The 18,332-nt window shown below is 36.5% G+C and overlaps 1 protein-coding gene across 1 annotated transcript in view; it reads right to left on the bottom strand.

Annotated features, from left to right (window-relative positions):
• Positions 1-934: 934 nt before the first annotated feature.
• The window catches only part of LOC118729713 (disintegrin and metalloproteinase domain-containing protein 18), a 75,009-nt gene continuing 57,611 nt past the window's right edge, over positions 935-18,332 (bottom strand). The window contains exons 19-20 of the mRNA XM_045587783.1: positions 16,462-16,615; positions 935-1,025 (exon numbers count right to left, since the gene is read on the bottom strand). Coding sequence (XP_045443739.1) covers positions 935-1,025; positions 16,462-16,615 — 245 coding nt within the window. The remainder of the gene's footprint in view (positions 1,026-16,461; positions 16,616-18,332) is intronic.

Raw genomic sequence — 18,332 nt, 5'->3', positions numbered from 1 at the left:
TATATGATGGCCTCCAGTATGTAAGTGCCCCAACCAGAACCCACAACCTGAATATGTGCCCTGACTGGGAATGAAACTGCCAACCTTTTGGTGTATGGGATGAAGCCCAATCAACATAGCCACACTAGTCAGGGCAAGAATTTATTATTTTTTATGGTTTCCCTTCTTACCTGTAATTCCTTTAACCATTTTGAGTTTGTTTTGTGTATGTTGCAAGTTGATGATCTAATTTCTTTTTTTTTTATGTAGCTGACCAAATTTCCCAGCACCATTTATTGAAGAGACTGTCATGAAAATTTTCTTAATTGCAACTATTTCTGTAACATCACTATCATTGGTATTGGTCCCAACCTTCGGTGGCACTGTAATTTGCAGATGAGGTGTTGTAAGAGTCTGTAGTAAGGAAATGTGTGAGCATTCCACACATGCATACATTGTGCCACTCCAGGAAGAGGCCCCTCTCATGGGAGAGTATTGCCCTACTACTGTCCAGAAACACCTGGGACTCACTGACCTCAACCCTGACTGGGTGAGGAAGTGCTGGTCGCAGGACTCCATCCAGGATCTCTCAGGACCCCACCACCCCAGAAGCAGGGCGCCCACTCCTGCCAGTGCAGAGTCAGGTAAGTGAGGGCCAACTGCCCCAGGCCTGCTTTGAGCCCTCCAACCACCAGATCCACCAGCTGCAGCCTGATCTGAAACTAGGTGGCTCTGAAAGCACATGGTAAGATCTCGAGCCCAAAAGGCAACATTCAACTGGCCCCGGGGACACTGCTGGGCGACTGTCCTTATGGAGCTCCATACCCCCTTATGATGTCACTAGGAGGTTGTCCTTGCCCACAGCCACACACCAACCAGTGCTCACACAAGGGAAGCCTGCCTCCTGCCATAAGCTTTATTTCCCCCATGCTGATATTTTAAAGGCCTTCAGGGGTCACTTTCTCCTATAGAAGATGGCCGTTGTCTGTGGAGTTCTTGGCAATAATGAGTCCACATCATTGTTTTCTGGTACAATGATTGAATTGCTGTATTGAAGGAAAAAGAAACAGAAATTCACGATATGGTTAGCAGCAAACAATTGTCTATTTTAGCCACATCTATTGCCAGGTTTCTACTTAATCTTAGGTCAAGCCATACACATACAAGCATAAGAACTAAAAATAAAAAATCAATATTACCACAAATAAGATTTTTTTCTTAGAAAACTAAGGAGTCCTAATAAGCAACTAAACATTTAATGTGCATATGTATTTTATTTAGTATTGACTTATCGTTATAATAAATAGGAAGCAAAAAAATCACAACTTTAATAATTCTCAAAAACAATTGAATTGTTCAGGTTGCTCATGTTTGTTTCTTAGAAAAATCGAAGGCTTAGGGAAACTAAATGAAAGTCTAAATGTAAAAATTTCCCAAATAATATGGAGTTCACACATTGAAAATCAAGAGTTAATTTATAAAAGAACTTTTTTTTAATATACAGGATGGTGACTTTTAATTTCATTATATTTAAATTTGTTTTATGATAATTTTTATTGTGGTAAAATACATATAACATAACATTTACCATCTTAAGCCATTTTTAAGTTTATAGGTCATTACTATTAAGAATATTCACATGGTTGTGCAAACATCATTGCCAACCATCTGGAGAACTTTTTGCAAAACTGAAACTCTATACACATGGGTTTCTCCCATTTCTCTCTTCTCCAAATCCTGACAACTACTTTCTACTTTCTCCAAGAATTGGACCACTCTAAATATCCCTTATAAGTGGATCTTTAGTATTGATCTTTTGTGACTGGCTTCCTCCATCCAGCATAATGTCCTTAAGGTCCACCCATGTTGTAGCTTATGTCAGAATTTCCTACCTTTCCAAGGCTCAGTAATATTCCATTGTGTGTGTATACCACATTTTGTATATCTAGTCATCTGTTAATGGTCAGTAGCTACTTTATTCCCATCTTTTAGCTATTGTGAGTAAAGCTGCATGCAAATATCTTTTCAAGACCTTGTTTGCAATTATTTTAGATATATAACCAGAATGTTGATAAAGTAAAAAAGGCAACCCAAGAAACTGTAGAAAATATTTGCAAAGTATATATATGATAAAAGATCAATATATAGAATACATCGAGAACTGCTACAACTGAACAACAGCAACAAAATTAAATAACAAATCTGATTCAATTATGGCCAAAGTACTTGAATAGACATTTCTCCAAATAAGATATACAAATGACTTATGATCAAATCAATAGATGCTCAACATCACTAATCTTTAGGAGATAAAATAATGCAAATAAAAACCACATGTACTACTACCACCTCCCACCCATTAGGGTGAATACTATATAAAAAAAATAAAAAACAAAAACAAAAAAAAAAAAACAAAAAAAAACCAGAAAATAAACTGTTTTTAAGTGTGTGAAGAACTTGGAGATCTTGATCACTTTGGGTTGGATGTAAAATGAAACATACTCCAGGAAATACAGTGTGGTAACTCTTTCAAAATAGAAAAATAAATTAACTTTCATTTTTAAAGGATTTTTTTACATTTAAAAATGTATCACCCATAACTTTGGGACAATACAAAACAAAACAATATTAGAATAATAGGGGTTCCAGAAGGAAAGAAAACTAAGGAAGGCATAGAAAATTTGTTTGAAGAAATAATGATAGAAAACTTTCCTGAGATAGAGAAGAAAAAACCCACACAAATACAAGAAGCACGCAGAGTCCCAAGCCAAATGAATCCCAAAAGACCGACGCCAAGGCATATTATAATCAAATTGGCAAACATCAATGACAAAGTAAGAATCTTAAAAGCAGCCAGAGAGAGACAGAAAGTTACATATAAATGAAACTCCATCAGTCTAGCAACTGATTTCTCAACAGAAACTCACCAGGCCAGAAGGGAATGGGATGAAATATACAAAGTCATGCAAAGGAAGGGTCTGAATCCAAGAATACTGTACCCAGCAAGGCTATCAATCAAAATTGAAGGTGAAATCAGGAGCTTCACAGATAAAAAAAGACTAAAGGAATTTATCTCCACCAAACCAGCAATGCAAGAAATGCTAAAGGGTCTACTGTAAAAATAAATAAATAGGAAGTGAAGAAGGAACACAGGAGTATAGAATAAAAATGGCGTCAAGTAAGTACCTATCAATAATAACTTTAAATGTAAATGGATTAAATGCTCCAATAAAAAAACATAGGGTAATGGATGGGATAAGAAAACAAGACCCATATATCTGTTGTCTACAAGAAACCCACTTCAGAAAAAAAGACACACACAGACTGTGGGTGAAAGGATGGAAAAAGGTTTTCCAGGTGAACGGAAATGAAAAAAAAAAAAAAAAAAAAAAAAAAGCTGGTGTAGCAATACTTATATCTGACAAATTAGATCTCAAAGTGAAGGACATAACAAGAGATAATGAAGGCCACTTCATAATACTAAAGGGAACAATCCAACAAGAAGAAATAACCCTGGTAAACATATATGCACCCAATACGGAAGCACCCAAATACATTAAAAAAAAAAAAAGCTGCTGGAGGACATTAAGGGAGAGATTAATAGCAATACAATCATAGTAGGAGATTTTAATACCCCACTGTCACCTTTGGACAAATCATCTAAACAAAAAATCAGCAAAGAAATATCAATCCTAAATGACTCACTGACTGGATAGTATTAATCGACATCTTTAGAACATTCAACCCCAAAGCCACAGAATATACATTCTTCTCAAGTGCATATGGGTCATTTTCAAAGATAGACCACATGTTGGGACGTAGGCACAGTCTCTTCAAATTCAAGAAGATAGAAATCATATCAAGCATCTTCTCAGATCATAGTGGCATAAAACTGGAAATTACTACAATAAAAATAATCCAAGTAAATCAAACACATGGAGACTGAACAGCATGCTATTAAATAAGGACTGGGTCACCAGAGAAATCAAGGAAGAAATTAAAAACAACCTGGCAACAAATGACAATGAAAACACAACAATCCAAAATCTATGGGACACAGCAAAAGCAGTTTTAAGAGGGAAGTTCATATCTCTATAAGCCTATTGCATAAAGAAAAAGAAAAAAATGGTAACAAATTATCTAACTCAACAACTCATAGACTTAGAAAAAGAGCAACAAGAAAAGCCCAGTGTAAGCAGAAGGAAGGAAATAATAAAAATCAGAGCAGAGATAAATGACATAGAGACCAAGGAAACAATACATAAGATCAACAACACCAAGAGCTTGTTCTTTGAAAGGATAAACAAGATAGATGAACCTCTAGCCAGGCTAACCAAGAAACAAAGAGAGAGGACCCAAATAAACAAAATCAGAAATGAAAGAGGTGAAATAACAACAGACCCTACCGAAATACAAAGGATTGTAACAAAATACTATGAACAACTCTTTTCCAACAAACTGAACAACCTGGAGGAAATGGACATATTCCTAGAAAAATACAACCTTCCAAAACTCTATCAGGAAGAATCTAAATATCTCAATAGACTAGTGACTTGCGAAGAAATTGAAACAGTCATCAAAAAGCTTCCAGCAAACAAAAACCCAGGGCCAGATGGCTTCAAAGGAGAGTTTTATCAAACAGTTAAGGAAGAACTAAAACCTATTCTCCTCAAACTTTTCCAAAAAATTCAAGAGGAAGAAACACTTCCAAGTCCTTCTATGAAGCCAGAATCACCCTAATACCAAATTCAGATAAAGACAACCCAATGAAAGAGAATTACAGGCCAATATCCCTCATGAACATAGATGCCAAAATCATCAACAAAATTCTAGCAATTGGATCCAGAAGCACATCAGAAAGATCATACACTATGACCAAGTAGGATTTATTCTGGGAATGCAAGGATGATACAATATCCGCAAATCAATAAAAGTGATACATCACATAAACAAATTAAAGATGAAAATCATATAGTCATATCAATTGATGCAGAAAAGGCATTTGATAAAATTCAACACCCTTTCCTGATAAAAACTCTCAACAAGGTGGGAGTACAAGGATCATACCTCAACATAATAAAAGCTATATACAATATACCCACAGCCAACATCATACTCAATGGGCAAAAATTAAAACCATTCCCTCTAAGAAAAGGAATAAGACAGGGATGCCTACTCTCACCACTCCTGTTTGACATAGTACTGGAAGAACTAGCCATTGCAATTAGACAAGAAGAGGAAAAAAAGGAATCCAAATTGGAAAAGAATAAGTAAAGTTATCCTTATTTGCAGATTACATGACATTGTACATAAAAAACCCAAAAGACTCCATCAAAAAACTAATAGACTTAATAAATGAATTTGGCAATGTAGCAGGATACAAAATTAATGTCAAGAAATCTATGGCATTTATATACACCAATAGTGAACTTACAAAAACAGAGACTAAAAAAGCAATCCCATTTACCATCACACCAAAAAAAATTCATACATAGGAATAAATTTAACTAAGGAGGTAAAAGACCTATATGTGGAAAACTACAGGACACTGAAAAAAGAGATAGAGGAAGATGTAAACAGATGGAAGAACATACCATGTTCATTGATTGGTAGAATCAACGTGGTCAAAATGTCCATACTTCCCAAAGCAATTTATAGATTAAATGCACTCCCCATTAAAATACCAACGGCATATTTCACTGACCTAGAAAGAACTCTCCAAAAATTCATTTGGAACAATAAAAGACCCCAAATAGTCACAGCAATCCTGAGAAAGAAGAGTAAACTAGGAGGGATCTCAATACCAGATTTCAAGTTGTATTACAAAGCCACTGTTCTCAAAACAATTTGGTACTGGCACAAGAACAGACATATAGATCAATGGAATAGAATAGTGAATCCAGGTATCAACCCAATCAGTATACTCAATTTAATATTTGACAAAGGAGGCATGAATATACAATGGAGTCAAAACCGTCTCTTCAATAAATGGTGTTGGGAAAATTGAACAGATACATGCGAAAGAATGAAAGTAGATCATCAACTTACACCATTCACAAAAATAAACTCAAAATGAATACAGGACTTAAACATAAGAAGGGAAACCATAAAAATACTAGAGGCATCCACAGGCAGCAAAATCTCAGACATATGCCAAAAGAACTTCTCCACTGATACTGCCCCTAGGGCAATTGAAGCTAAAGAGAAAATAAACAAATGGGACTACATGAAAATAAAAAGCTTTTTTTACAGCAAAAGAAACCATCAACAAAACAACAAGAAAACCCACTGTATGGGAGAACATATTTGCAAATGTTATCACTGATAAAAGTTTAATCTCTAACATCTACAGACAGCTTATACAACTAAATAAAAGGAAGATGAATGAGCCAATTAAAAAATGGGCAATGGGAATCTTCTCAAAAGAAGACAGAAGGAATGCGAAGAGACACATGAAAACATGCTCAAAGTCACTAATTATCTGAGAGATGCAAATCAAAACAGCAATTCAGTACCATATCACACCTGTCAGAATGGCCAACATCAACAAATCAACTAACAACAAGTGTTGGCGAGGTTGAGGAGAAAAAGGAACCCTCATGCACTGCTGGTGGGAATGTAGACTGGTGCAACCACTGTGGAGAACAGTATGGAGCTTCCTCAAAAAACTGAAAATGGAATTCCCATTTGACCCAGTAATCCCACTCCTAGGAATATATCCCAAGAAACTAGAAACATCTATCAGAAAGGATATATGCACCCCTATGTTCATAGCAGCACGATTTACAATAGCTAGGATTTGAAAACAGCCTAGGTGCCTGTCAGGAGATGATTGGTTCCAAAAACCATGGTACATTTACACAATGGAATACTATGCTGCCATAAAAAAGAAGGAATTCTTTTCATTTGCAGCAACCTGGATGGAATTGGAGAACATCATGCTGAGTGAAATAAGCCAGTCAATGAAAGAGAAACACCACATGGCCTCACTCATTTATGGATAATAAAGAACATTATAAACTGATGAACCAAAGGATAGATATAGAGACATTAAAGCAAGAAGCAGACTGTCAAATTATAGCGGAGAGGGTAGAGAGATCTGGGGGAGATAGATCAATGAAGGACTTGTATGCATGCATATAAGTACAACCAATAGACACAAAACTCTGGGGAGGGAGGGCATGTATGGGGGGGGGCAATTGTAAGATATGTACACAGATAATTTAATTTTAAAAATGGTAAAATAAATAAATAAATAAATAAATAAAATAGAAAAATAAATAAATAAAAATAAAATATATGACCCATGACAATTTTATGTATGTACCTTACAATCAACATTTATTAAAAAAAATTAAACAAATGATTGCTTTTCCTGTTTGTCAAAAAAATAAATATATATATACATATATATACAGTTAAAAATATTTTTCATGTTTTTCTCTAAATAAGCAGCAGTTAATAATTAACATAATAACATATAACCTCAAAATAGTCAAATCTGTTTATTTTACTAAATTATTTGCTTCTTAACCATGCTTTTGTTGTGATATAATCAATTTTATATATTATCTATATATATCATCTGATATCACTGATGATACATAGATTATATGAATGATATGTATTGATGCATATATAAAGTGTTATGTTGACATATATTAATTATATATCACAAATTTTATGTATCATCTATATATAATCATTTATATATAGTTTAAATATATATAATTTAATATACACTGAGTAGCCAGATTATTATGTGTTCAGAGATCATAATAACCTGGCACTCAGTGTATAGCATCAATACAAATTGTTGATATATAGTATTGATGGCATGATAAATATTAGTCATTCATGATTTTTACTAAATCCCTGATGTTCAATTAATTCACCAAGAGAGAAAATATTATTTAAATTATTTACCTATCATTTTCTGATTGGAATGGCTCCTTTTATAATTTTTTAAAGTATACAATAGCAACTTTGCAGAGTGCCTTCTCACACTCCCGAACCCCTTGGGGGATGTTGGAGAACCAGTTTTGGCCCAATCCCCACAGGCCAGGCCAAGGGATCACACCTGTTGAAGGGATCCCTGCTTACTCTGCAGATGCCTGGGAGGGTCTTTGGGAGGTTGGCTCCAGAGCGTGTCCGGACCATCTTAGTCAGTCCCGGCCCACTGGCCACCTTCTAATTAATTTATTTTCAGTGTGCATAAATCGGTGCAGGGTGTCACTAGTTTTACAATAGTTTCAGGTGAACAACATGAAGGTTAGAAATTATATAATTTACAAAGTTGTAAAACCCACTCAGCACCATACATATTCAGTTACAAAATAGTGTATAGTGACTATTTTGTAACCACTAATTTGTACTTCTTAATCTCTTCCCCTTTCACTAAGACCCTGACAGTGTTCCTACTTAAGAACTCTCAGTTTGTTCTCTTTATCTGTGAGTCTTCAAGAGTTATTTTTTTAATGCTCACTATAAGCCTAGTAATAGGTCTGGGTTACCAAAAAATGAAGGATACCCTCCTTGTTTCAAAATAATCAGGGCTAACATGATACCAGAAAAGTATAAGATATAACATAGCTAGAAACTATATATTTATTGTTAGTATGATATACAAAGTTCTCTTGGAATATATGATAATTTTCTTCTACAGAAAGCTACAGAAAGTATGTCACATTTGAGATTTGAGTCATAAATGGATAAATAAATGACTTGTACAAAGTCAGAGCATTTTCTTCTAAAAGTAACATTAAATCATCCAAGAGGTGTTTTTTTTTTCTAAATTATTGTTAAAATTCAATACTATTTTATATTTATTTCACGTTTACAGCATAGTGGTTGGACATCTATATAATTTACAAAGTGATTCCCCCCAATAGTACCCACCTGGCACCATAGAAATTATTACAATACTAGAGGCCTGGTGCATGAAATTTGTGGAAGCGGGGAGAAGGGGCTGTGTCCTTCAGCCCAGCCTTCACTCTCTCCAATCTCAGACCCCATGAGGGATGTCCAACTGCCCATTTAGGCCCAATTTAGGTAAGATCAGACCTAAATGGGAAGTTGAACATCCCTCTCACAATCCAGATCTGCTGGCTTCCAACTGCTCTCCTGCCTGCCTAACAGCTTCTGCTTGCCAGCCTAATCACCCTCTAACCACTCCCCTGCCAGCCTGATTGATGCCTAACTGCTCCCCTGCCAGCCTGATTGCCCCTAACTGCCCTCCTCTTCAGGCCTGGTCCTCCCAACTGCTCTCCCCAGCAGGCCTGGGTCTCCCCCAAATCCCCTTCCTTGCAGGCCCGGTCACCCCCAACTTCCCTTCTCTGCAAGCCTGGTCACCCCTAATTGCCCTCCCCTGTAGGCTTGATCACTCCCAACTGCCCTCCCTTGAAGGCCTGGTTCCTCCCAACTGTCTTCTGCTGGCCTGTTCAGCTCACAACTTCCCTCCCTTGCAGACCTGGTTCCTCCCAACTGCTCTCCCCTTCTGGCCATCTTGTGGTGGCCATCTTGTGTCCACATGGAGGCAGCCATCTTATATCCACATGGCGGCAGCCATTTTGTCTGTTGGAGTGATGGTCAGTTTGCATATTACTCTTTTATTAGACAGGATTAGATAGGATAGAGGCTGATGCATGGGTGGGGGCTGGCTGGTTTACCCTGAAGGGTGGCCGGGATCAGGGTGGGGTTCTCCTTGGGGCATGCGGCGGCCTGGGCGAGGGGTCTATGGTGGTTTGCAGGCAAGCCACATCCCCCAATAACCCAAGCTGAGGTCCTGGTATCTGGGATTTATTTATCTTTACAATTCAAACTTTGTAGCTTTGAACAGAGCCAAGCCTCCTGCTTGCTCTGTGGCCACAGCCATTTTTGTTAGGATTTATTTATCTTCCATAATTGAAACTTTGTAGCCTTGAATGGAGGCCTAAGCTGTCCAGGGTGTGAGGAAAGCTTGGCTTCCTCCATCTCCAGGGGAAACTCAAGCCTCCTGCTCTCTCCAGCTCCATGACTGCTGCCATTTTTGTTAGGATTTATTTATCTTCCATAATTGAAACTTTGTAGCCTTGAGAGGAGGCCTAGGCAGGCCAGGGTGTGCGAAAAGCTTGGCTTCCTCCATTACCAGGGAAACCCAAAGTCTCCTGCTCACTCTGAGGCTGCAGACACCTTAGTTGGGTTAATTTGTATACTTGTTTCTGATTGGCTGGTGGGAATGGCTTGTGGGTATAGCAGAGGTATGGTCAATTTGCATATTACTCTTTTATTAGGTAGAATTATTGAGTATATGCCATATGTAGGAATTTACATCTTCATGACTATTTTTTCATCTGTCAATTTGTATTACTTAATCCCTTCACATTTTTTTCACCCAACCCCCAATTCCCTCCCATCTGGAAATCATCAGGTTTATTTTTCCTTTATCTATCAGTATGTTTTTCTGTTTTGTTTATTTGTTTATTTTGTTCTTCAGATTTTACATATCTATACTAATAAAAGGGTAATATGCTAATTAGGGTGGATATCATCCAGACTTCCATTCTGACAAAGCCACAGAAACTCAGGTGGCTGTGATGCCTGGGGCTCATGGCATCTGTTGGCTCATGGAAGCTGTGGGCTCACAGCAGCCATGGGCTGAGGCAGCCATGAGCTCTGGTGGCTGCGATGTCCAGGGCTCAGGCAGCCATGGGCTCAAGCAGCTGTGAGCTCTGGTGACTGTGAAGTCCAGGGCTTAGGCCTTGCAGCCACCATGGCCAGCAGTGGCAGCAGCAGTGGGGTGATAGGGGTAGTGCCTTCCTCTGATCTTCCCTTTTGCCTCCCATAGTGGAGTGGGCCTAAACCATCAATAGGACATCCCCTGGGGGCTCCTGGACTGAGAGAGGGATAGGCCAGACTGAGGGACCCCTTCTCAGTGCACCAGGCCTCTAGTAAGTAAAATAATATAGTATATTACATTCTCTTTATCTTATTTCTTTTAGCATAAAATTCCTCTATGTCCATCAATACTGTTGCAAATGTAAATATTTTGTCGGTTTTTTTTTAATGACTAATACTCCATTGTATATATGTACCACTTCTTTATCTATCTATCCATTGGTGTATAAGTAGGCTTCTTCCATATCTTTTCTGTTGTAAATAATACTGCAATAAGAATAGGGATGCCTTTATCTTTTCAAATTCATGTTTCAGATGTCTTCAGATAAATACCCAGAAGTGGAATTGCAGATAGTTCTATTTTTAATCTTTTGAGGAGCTTCCATACTATTTCCCAAAGTGGCTGCACCAATTTGCATTTCCACTAACAGTGCAGGAGAGTTTCCATTTCTCCATATCAAAGTTTGCTGACTTATTGATAGCCAATCTGACATTTGTGAGGTGATATCTTATTGTGGTTTTAATTTTCATTTCTCTGATGATTAGTGTAGTTGAATATCTTTTCATAAGTCTATTGAGCATCTGTATGTCCTATTTAAAAACATGTCTATTCAAGTCCTCAGTCTATTTTTTAATTGGATTGTTGTTAGGTTTTTTTTGTTTTGTTTTGTTTTTGTTTGTTTTGTGTGCGTGTGTGTATGTTTAGGAGCATAAATTCTTTATAAATTAAAATAAAAATCTTTATTGTTGAAACTATTTATATATATATATATATATATATATATATATATATATATATATATCCCTTTTTCTCCCATTTACCTCTTACAGCCTGCCCCCCCTCCCCAGGCCACTACCACTCTATTGTCTGTCACCTTGTGTTATGCATCCAAGTTCTTTGATTGATATGTTCCCACACACAGCTCTCACCTTCCCTCTGAGATTCAATAATTCTATTCCATACTTCTATGTCTCTAGAGCTATTTTGTTCAAAGGTTTATTTTGTTCATTATATTTCACATAAGAGTGAGATCATGTGATACTTGTCTTTTTCTGACTGGCTTATTTTGCTTAGCATAATACTTTTCTATAAATAGAGCATTGACCTGTGTCCTGAATGGTCCTGGGTTCAATTCCAATAAAGGGCATGTACCTTGGTTGCAGGTCAATCCCCAGCCTTGGTGCATGCTGGAGGCAACCAATCAATAGTATCTTTTTAATATTGATGTGTCTCTCTCTATGTCCTCCCCTCTCCCTTCCACTTCTCTAAAACTTAATGGAAAAATATCCTTGGATGAAGAATAATAATAAAATAAAGTTTTGTTTCCCTTTAAAAGATATCTCGTTATAAATTTTGGATATTAAGCTCTTATCATATCTATTATTGGCAAACTAGAGGCCTGATGCATGAAATTTGTGCACAGGTTCTGTGTGGGGGGTCCATCCAGGACCCCCATGGAATGCCTGACTACCGGTTTTGGCCTGATCCCTATGGACCAAAACTGGCAGTCAGATATCCCTTTTGCAATCTGGGACCACTGGCTTCTAACTGCTCACCTGCCTGACTGCCTGATTGACCCTAAACCCTCTGCTTCCCTTATTGTCCCTAACTGCCCTCCCCCACCAGACTATTGGCTCTTAACTGCCCCCCCTGCCAGCCTGATCACCCCTAACAGTCCTCTCCTGCAGCCTAATTGCCCCTAACTGCCTCTGCCTTGGCCCCTACCACCATGGTTTTGTCCAGAGGGAAGGCAGGATGATTGTAAGATGTCTGGTTGACCCGATCTGATTAGTATATTACCCTTTTATTAGTTTAGATATATCCTTCAGTTTAATAGGTTGTCTTCTCATTTTGTTGACAGTTTCCTTGCAACGCAAAAGTTTTTTAGTCTGATATAGTTCCATCTGTGGTTTCTTTTTCTGTATTTTTTTTTCTGATTTGCCTGTGGAGATATAGCAGGAAATAATATTAAGAGAAATGCCAGAGGTTTTACTCCCCATGATTTCTTCTAGGAGTTTAATGGTTTTGTCTTACATATGCATTTTTGTCTATTTCGAGTTTATTCTTGTATATGGTTAAGAAAGTAGTTTAGTTTCATTTATCTGTCCAATTTTCTCAACACCATGTATTGAATAGACTGCCTTTATCACATTGTATATTCTTGCTTCTTTTCTAATATATAAATTGACCATATATGTATGAGTTCTATCTGCACTCTCCATTCTGTTAATTGATCTACTAGAGGCCCAGTGCATGAAATTTATGCACAGGGGGTAGGAGTTGATCCCTTGGCCCAGCCTGCACCTTCTCCAATCTAGGACCACTGGAGGCAATCATACAATGGACTGCACCCTCTTGCAATCCAGGACCACTGCCTCCTAAACACTCACCTGTCTGCTTGCCTGATCACCCCTGCTGGGTTGATGCTCCTAACTTCCCTCCCCTGCCAGCCTGATGGCCCCTAAGTGCTCTCCCCTGGCAGCCTGATCTTCCATAACCACCACTACCCTGCTGTGTGGGTCCTGGGCGTGTGTATCTGGCTCTCTCCTCTTTCCTGTCAAAGTTTGGAGTGCACTGCAGGATCCAGAGTCAAGTTCCCATCCATCTGCACATACCTTAAAATTGCACGAGACCCAGACTCGATGGCTCCACCTCCATTGGGTTAGCTCTGGTTAGCTCTACTCCCATCAAACCCCACCCAGGTATCACGTCCCCGTCCAGCACCAGGTGGAGACAGAACCTTCTGCTGATTGGTCATAACCATGTGAGGGCACAACAACCATTTGTGTATTAGCCTTTATTATTAGAAATGTTTCTGTTTTTATGCCAGTACCATGCTATTTTTATTATAATAGCCTTGAATTATAGTTTTATATTAGGTAGCATGATACCAACAAATTTGTTCTTTTGTTGTTGCTATTCAGGTTCTTTGTGGTTCCATATAAAATTTAGAATTATTTGTTCTTGTTTGGTGGAAAATGTCATTGGTATTTTGATAAGAATTGCTTTAAGTAGTATGGGGCATTTTAATTATATTAATTCTTATCCATTATCATGATATAGGCTTCAGTTTATTTGAATCTTCATTTTCTCTCTTCAGTGTCTTAAAATTTTCTGAGGATAGCTCTTTTACCTAAGCCACATGTGTCAAACACAAGGCCCGCGGGCCAAATCCGTCCCGCCAGGCCTTGCAATGTGGCCCGCACTGCGCTGTCATCACTGCACTCCGCTGCGTTTCCATCACAATGACAGTTTATGACTGTTCAGTAAACCATTCGGCCCGCGATTTAGGCTGGATTTTAGATTTTGGCCCCTTCTCTGATTGAGTTCGACACCCCTAACCTAAGCGATTTAATTTATTATATTTTTATGTAATTAAATGAATAGAATTGTTTGTTTTTTTCATTTCTATTTTTGTTAACATGTTATTGGTGTGTAATAATGCAATTTATTTCTAAATATTAACTTTGTTTCCTGCTATTTTGTTGAATTAATTTATCAGTTCTAATAGTTTTTTTGTGGAATATTTGGGATTCTCTCTAACAGTATCATGCCATCTGTTGTAAATAATTACAATTTCACTTCTTCCTTTTTAATTTTCATATATTTTACTTCTCCTTCTTATATGATTGCTGTGTCTAGGATTTCAAATACTGTCAATATATATAAAAGCCTAAGCGACCGTCTGACTGTTTGACCATGTGACTGATAGCTATGATGTACAATGGTCACCATGGGGTGAATGCTCAACGCAAGAGCTGCTGAACTGTGGTGACTTGGCAGCTTTGGTTCTCAGGTGACACTCAGAACCAGAAAGGAGGGAGCCCAATCCCAGGGTCCATCACCTGAGAAACACCCTCTCGCAATTTAGGTCCCCTAGGGGGATGTCAGAGAGCTGGTTTCAGCCTGATTCCCACAGGTCAGGCCAAGGGACCCCACTGGTTCATTAATCTTTGCACTGGGTCTCCAGTGTTGAATAAAAGAGGTTAAAGTAGATAACCTTATTTTGTTCCTGATCTTAAATAAAAAGCTTTCAGCTTTTCAAGGTGGAATATGATATTAGCTGAGCGTTTAATATATATATCCTTTATTATGTTGAGGTATTTTCCCTCTACTACCACTTTACTGAGATTTTTTTTATCTTCAAGGGATTTTGTATTTTATCAAAAGCTTTTCTGTATCTATTGATAAAATCATTTGATACCTTTCAGGGTTTTGATATGATAATCATGTTAAATGAGCTCATGATATTGAACCTATCTTACATCCCAGGAAAAAAATTCCACTTGATCATGGTATAGGATCTTTTAAATAGATTGCTGAACTCAGTTTAATATTTTTCCATCTGTGTTCATGAGGGATATTTGCCTATCATTTTTTTTAAATAATGTCTTTGATTTTGGAATCAGGGTAATGGTGTCCTTGTAAATTAGTTTTAGAGCTTTCTCTTCTCTGTATATTTTTTTGATAGTTTGAGAAGTTATCCTTTTTTTATTTTTGGTAAATTTCACCTGTGAAGCCATTCCTTCCAGGACATGTGTTTGTTGGTATTACTAATTTGATTTCCTTGTTTTTTCAAATAATGTATCTATTTCTTCCAGATTGACCAATTTCTTGACACATAACTATTTGTAGTATTTCCTTATCCCTTTTATTTCTTTGTGGTTCATGATTTGTTCTCATGTGCGTATTGACCTATGACCTTGAGCATTGACCTATGAACCAGGAGGTCAAGGTTTGATTGCTGGTCAGGGCACATGCCTGGGTGGGGGACTCGATTCCAAATGTGGGACCTGCAGGAGGCAGATGATTAGTGATTCTCTCTCATCACTAATGTCTTTCTCTCTCTCTCTCTCCCTCTCCTTTCCTCTCTGAAATCAATTTAAAAATAAATAAATATGTAAGAAATTAAAAAAAAAATCCTATCTTCCTCACTTGCCAAGTCACATGGTTTCTCTCTGTACAGGAAATGATTTTTAAATGACTTGTGTTTCTCCATTTAGTATTTATATTTTATGCATATAAATAAAATTCACATCTATACTTATCTTTGTATCTAAATCTATGTCTATATAACTATATGGAATATAGTGTATTTTTCTCTGATTAACATTCTGTAAAACATACCTTTTTACTATTTCTTACACTTAAAAAAAATTGAAGTATCGGTGATAACATTGGCAAATATATTCTCCCATGCAGTAGTCCTAGATCAACAAATTTTTTTGTGATTTTGTCAAATAGTTGCATAATTTCATCTTTTACTACCTTTAATCACTGTGCTATATATTAGATCCCCAGAACTTACTGATTTTGTAGCTGGAAATTTGTACACTTAGACCAACATCTCCCCAATTTCTCCAATCTCTAACCCCTGATAACAAATGGGAGTAACTTCTAATGAGTACAAAATTTATATCAAAAGATATATATATATATATACTAACAATAATCTATAAGAAACCAAAATTATAAAAATGCCATTTATATATTTTTTAAAATAACAGGTAAACTACAACAATTTTTATAATATAATATAAATTTATGACACTGGTCAATGACCTGTACAATTTATGATAATAAATTATTTGTATAATCATATTTACCTGTCAATTTCTGGGATCGTTTTGTTATAGAGTTTCCTGATTTCATTTAGATTCTTGATTGCAATGATGGAATATATACAAAAGGGCAAAGCAAGGAAGAAGCTAAGAAAATGCCAGTTGCTCTGATGTGTATTGTAGTCTTTTTTAATAGCAACTATAGTTAGAAATAAAACGTAAGAGCTCAGTAAGATATGCACTGAATTTTTAAATACATTTATATTCCTTTCAATTTAAATATATATACATATATATGCAATATGCACACGCACACATATATAATACAATTGAAATTTTAATATCTTGCAAGCTCATATAGAGACAATAAGAGAACATGTAAATCACAAACTAAAATTACAATGATAGCCAAAACCGGTTTGGCTCAGTGGTAGAGCGTCAGTCTGCGGACTGAAAGGTCCCAGGTTCAATTCCGGTCAAGGGCATATACATTGGTTGCAGGCACATCCCCAGTAGGGGATGTGCAGGAGGCAGCTGGTCGATGTTTCTTTCTCATCGACATTCCTAGCTCTCTCCCTTCCTCCTCTCTGTAAAATATCAATAATATATATATATATATATATATATATATATATATATATATATAAAATAAATAAAATAAAATTACAATGATAATTTAAAAATATATTTCTTGCTTTTATTTTATGTATATTTGTTTAATTATTCTGCCACTGTGGACATGTTTTGAGTATTGCTTACTACATCAACTTATTTATGACATTTATACCTTAAAAGGTAATACATTAATAAGGCTTACATTACAAATATAAAAATAAATGTTTTGTAAAAACAAAAAACAAACAAAACAAAAAAAACACACCTATTCTCACCTGGTGGGCATGGCTCAGTGCTTGAGCATTGACCTATGAACCAGGAGGTCAAAGTTTGATTGCTGGTCAGGGCACATGCCTGGGTAGGGGACTCAATTCCAAATGTGGGACATGCAGGAGGCAGATGATCAGTGATTCTCTCTCATCACTAATGTTTCTCTCTCTCTCTTTCCCTCTCCTTTCCTCTCTGAAATCAATTTAAAAATAAATAAATATGTAAGAAATTTAAAAAAATATCCTATCCTCCTCACTTGCCAAGTCACATGGTTTCTCTCTGTACAGGAAATGATTTTTAAATGACTTGTGTTTCTCCATTTAGTATTTATATTTTATGCATATAAATAAAATTCACATCTATACTTATCTTTGTATCTAAATCTATGTCTATATAACTATATGGAATATAGTGTATTTTTCTCTGATTAATATTCTGTAATACATACCCTTTTACTATTATATTTCTTACACTTAAAAAATTGAAGTATCGGTGATAACATTGGCAAATATATTCTCCCATGCAGTGGTCTTTCTTATTGTTTTGTTGGTGATTTCTTTTGCTGTGAAAAAGCTTTTTATTGTGGTGTAATCTCATTTGTTTATTTTCTCTTTTGTTTTCATTGCCCTAAGAGCTGTATTAGAGAAGTAATTGCTTCGGCATATGTCAGAGATTTTGTTGCCTGTGGATTACTCTAGTATTTTTATGGTTTCCTGTCTTATGTTTAAGTCCTTTATTCATTTTGAGTTTATTTTTGTGTATGATGTAAGTTGGTGGTCTAGTTTCATTTTTTTTGCATGTATCTGTCCAATTTCCTTAACACCATTTATTGAATAGATTGTCTTGACTCTATTGTATGTTCTTGCCTCTTTTGTCAAATATTAATTGAGCATAGTGGTTTGGGTCGATTTCTGAGTTCTTTATTCTATTCCATTGATCTACATGTCTGTTCTAGTGCCAGTACCAGGTTGTTTTGAGAACAATGGCTTTGTAATACAGCTTGATATCTACTTTCTTCTTCTTTCTTGGGA

This window comes from Pipistrellus kuhlii, unplaced genomic scaffold (assembly GCF_014108245.1).
Source record: "Pipistrellus kuhlii isolate mPipKuh1 unplaced genomic scaffold, mPipKuh1.p scaffold_m20_p_3, whole genome shotgun sequence".
NCBI lineage: Eukaryota > Metazoa > Chordata > Mammalia > Chiroptera > Vespertilionidae > Pipistrellus > Pipistrellus kuhlii.
Note: the sequence above shows the minus strand (reverse complement) of the source record. Positions and strands in the feature narration are given on the sequence as shown.